The sequence below is a fragment of the Alligator sinensis genome, unplaced genomic scaffold, assembly GCF_000455745.1.
Source record: "Alligator sinensis unplaced genomic scaffold, ASM45574v1 scaffold358_1, whole genome shotgun sequence".
NCBI lineage: Eukaryota > Metazoa > Chordata > Crocodylia > Alligatoridae > Alligator > Alligator sinensis.
In genome coordinates this window covers 1,453,845-1,457,647 of record NW_005842121.1, presented here as the reverse complement: position 1 = coordinate 1,457,647, position 3,803 = coordinate 1,453,845, and the positions used below count along the sequence as shown (strand labels likewise).

The 3,803-nt window shown below is 46.5% G+C and overlaps 1 protein-coding gene across 3 annotated transcripts in view; it reads left to right on the top strand.

The window, feature by feature from the left end:
* The window catches only part of CUNH14orf28 (chromosome unknown C14orf28 homolog), a 20,681-nt gene extending 18,287 nt beyond the window's left edge, over positions 1–2,394 (top strand). For 2 of the 3 annotated variants that reach the window (XM_014520486.2, XM_014520485.2), the window contains exons 5-6: positions 49–115; positions 1,966–2,394. In XM_014520486.2, coding sequence (XP_014375972.1) covers positions 49–115; positions 1,966–2,149 — 251 coding nt within the window. In that variant the 3' untranslated portion in view covers positions 2,150–2,394. The remainder of the gene's footprint in view (positions 1–48; positions 116–1,965) is intronic. The other variant, XM_014520488.2, reaches the window with a different exon arrangement.
* The last annotated feature ends 1,409 nt before the right edge of the window (positions 2,395–3,803 follow it).

The following is a 3,803-nucleotide window of genomic DNA, read 5'->3' as shown; positions in this document are numbered from 1 at the left end:
TCACCCAGAGAATCTTCTGCCACGGGGCACCTCCCTTTGTTGTCTTAAATATGCAGCAGTGGAAGTCTGAAGACTTGACATATGTCCCGTATCACCTGGCCTTATCCGACCACAAGTAAGTGTTTCTCTCAATTGCCTAATGAAGGAAATAACTCTTAGAAGATATGAAACTAACAGTGATCCTAAGTAATCCATAAATGAAAGTGGGCCCGTGGATTCCATATGCAGAAGGAGATGGTGGACGTAGCCTTTGCTAGCTGTCAGCTACTGGTAGCTTCCAGTTTCCAAAGTCTCCTTAAACCAGGGGTGGAAAAAACCAGTCTGTAGCCCGGACAAGTCCTGCCAACTGATTGGATCTGGCTCATGGGCGGGTGCTTGTCAAGTAAATGGTAGGCCTGTGATAAATTTTGCCAGCTGTTTTGTTTTGACACTGTTTTGACTCGTTTCGAACTCAAAACAGCGAAATCAAAACGAAACAAAGGGCTTCGTAACAGCCTTGAAACAAAATGAGGGCAGTCGAAACGTTTTGAGTTTCGAAGCTGAGCTGGGCTTGCCTGCAGGGAAGCAGAAAGTAAGGAGAGAGAGGGGGAGCTCTCCTCTGATATTGACTGTGACTGTCTGGCTGCCTGAGATGCTGCTGCTGCTACTGCACTGCTTACTAAGTTATTACCTGTTGTCAGTTAAAGTGGTGGACTGGACTGAGGCTGTAGGGGAAGAGGAAGCCTCTTGGGGCACACTGCTGTGTCATGTAGAGGCCCCAGCACCTTAACACACACGCACACGGTCACACGTCACAAATTTTGCTTGTCAGCAGCTTGACGTGCAGTTTCCCAGAAACTCCTGCACCATCTCCTTGAAACCTGGCGGGCTTCATGTCCTCAGAAGGGGCTACCATCCCTGCTGTTTTCATCCAGGTCTGCCAAAAAATGACAAAGTTATAGGCAGTTTTGTGCTTCCCCATTATAGCCTATGGGCAAAATGTTGAAACAGAGGAACAGGTTCGATGAAACAAAATGGAACAGCGCTTTTGAAACTAAACGAAACAGAACTCAAAGCGAAACACTGTCACGTCAAAGTGGCAAAACGGAAGTCGAAACGAAATGGTGCTGTTTCGCACAGCCCTAGTAAATGGATCCGGCCCATGGGCAGGCAGTGGCTTCAGCTCCAGCAGTCGCCCGGTGCCAGGCAGCTGGAGCTAATTCCAGTGTGTCAGGCGCTCATGCACGCTCTCTCGTGCTCTTTCTCTCTCTCTCTCTCTCTCTTTCTTTCCCAGTAGCCACCAGTGCGGAAGCCTGAACTGGCCCGCAGCTGTAGCACTCCCTGTTACAGCTGCAGGTGGCTTCAGCCTTCCACGCTGACCCCAGCCCAGACCTGTAGCACACCCCTTCCTTCACCCCCACCGTGCCTGGAGCCCTAATCCAGAAGCCTGGCGCTTTTGGGCAGCTGTGGATGTGTCCACTGGGTCCAGACTTGTTGGAGGCTAAAACTGTGGCAGGTGGACTCTGGCTGCCAGGGCGTGGGGCGGGGTGTGCTAAAGCCATGTAGGTAGAGGGTTTCTACACTGGAAGGGAAGGATGGGGTAGGGGGACAGGAGACAAAGTATGTGGCCCTCAATAAGTCACCAAAACTCATTATGTGGCCTGTCAGTCCAAATAATTGCCCATCCCTGCCTTAATCTGTTTCATATCCAAAGTGGCCTTCTCCTTCAGTTGATAAATTTGCCTGAAATATAGGCTGTTTTATTACTGGAGGTCTTAGCATGTTAACACAGCATTTCTTTTACTACCAGGCTAGTGGCCTGCCATGCATATTAAAATGTCTATTTGACATGAGAGAGAAGGATTTTTAGGGTGGTATCTGTTATTGGACCCCCCACACAGCGGGGATGAATAAAGGCAGACAAGGTCTCAAATGCAAGGCATCCCTCATCAGGTGAATTTACATGTCTGCTTCTCTTATTCACAGGTATTTACTGGAAGGTGCCACACTGTTTAATAAAGAGGAGCACCATTATTCTGCGGCCTTCCAGATAGACGGGTATTGGATGCACTATGATGGTCTCAGAAGTGTCAACTTAATTTTTTTAAATAAACCCCCAGAATTTCTTCTTTTGTCATCTCTAGTTTATATTAGAGCGGCAGAGAAATAAAGGACACTTAGCCGAGTTTCACACAGTTAAATCATTGCCACCCACCAAATGGAGGTCTATATTTTTATATGTACTTGGTATCCAAGAAAAGAGTAGAACTATAGTAGTTTTGGTATTGTATTACCCAGTACTTTTGCAACAGAAAAAAAATTTAAATTGGGAACACTATGCAAAATACCTGTATTTTTTTAATGTTGCTCCATTTATTTTTATACAGGTAGATTTTACGTTAAAATAAAAAAAGAGAAATCCTTCTGTGTCGTTTGTCTTATTCTCAATATCACCATGAGGGCGGGGGGAGAACTATGTGATGCAGGCCTTAATATGCACTGCTTACATGCAAGGGTAGAGAGTTGAGATGCCCCAGACAACCTTAGTTCAGGCATTTCCTAACTTCTGCATGCTGGCCTTCACATCCTAAAAACGTTCCAACGTTTGAAACTGCCTCAGTTCTTAAAACAGAAAAAAAGATCAGGTCTATCCTCACTCATTCTTTCCAGCATCAGCAGGACTGGCTTATGCTCTGAATGTAGATGACGTAGCCCTGTGAACTACAGGTGCCTTAGTGGAGTACTTCCATTTGAAAGGTTGTCTCAGAGACAGTGGGGTGAGATGGGGATTTTTCTCTTGCTTGTATAACTCTTGATGGGGCCAGAGCAGGTTTTGTTTAACGAAGGTTGATGGAGTTCCTGGATCACACTAGGGAATGTCATTGTTTATGCTATGTTTGTCCCCAGTCCTACTTGTCTGTCTTATACTTAGCCCCTGGTTGTAGAACAGACAGTGCATGGACAGCCAGCCTGTGCCACTGCCCGTGCAGAACTGGAGCCTTGGACTATAAAGCTTCCCAGGGCAGACTGTCTTATTCTGCACAAGTAAGTTTGGATATGTTTTGGGGCCTCAAGCTGCTGCTGTATTGTATGCAATTGAAACTCCCGGAGTTTCAATTGCAATTGAAACTCCCGGAGTGGCCTCTCGCAGAGAAGAGTCTATGTGAGAACTGAGAGTTGGCTAACACTGAAAGTGAAGTGGCTTACAGAGAGAGAATAGTGCTTCGTATATGGCTGAGAGTTTGGAGCGCAAAGTGCCCAGCCGTGTACAGGTGGAAGCATGATGGAGAATGTTTTGCCCACAGAATGTGTCAATATATTAAGATGCAGAACTCTTCCTCAAACCAGGCTTTGATTTCTACTGTTTTACTGATTCTGCCCAGTTTTAACTCTGAGAGTCAGGAGGATAGAGGGGAGATGACACCTACCCTGTTCCGCCAGAGGGCTTCTTCTTGTACATCTTGTAAAGCAGGGGTGACAAAAGTATGGCCTGCAGGCTGGAGTCAGCCCATAGAACTGGTTTATGTGGGCTGCTGAGAATTTGGGAGCCTTAAGGGACATAAGCATGGGGCTGGCGCTCAAATATAGACCTACTGTGGCCCAGCTGCAGCCTGGGCAGGACCCCTGCAGTCCTCTACCGTGTGTTGTTCCAGATGCTTTATCACAGTGTTAAAATACAGGAAGGGATTTCTCTCTCTAGAGGAAATGCTAATTTTAAAGCATTTCAACTGAGAAGTTAAATACAAGCACTAACAAAAAACATGCAACTTTTCAGCCCTACGGTCTCATCTGTACGCTTGCATCGCCACGTGTTGTGTGACACT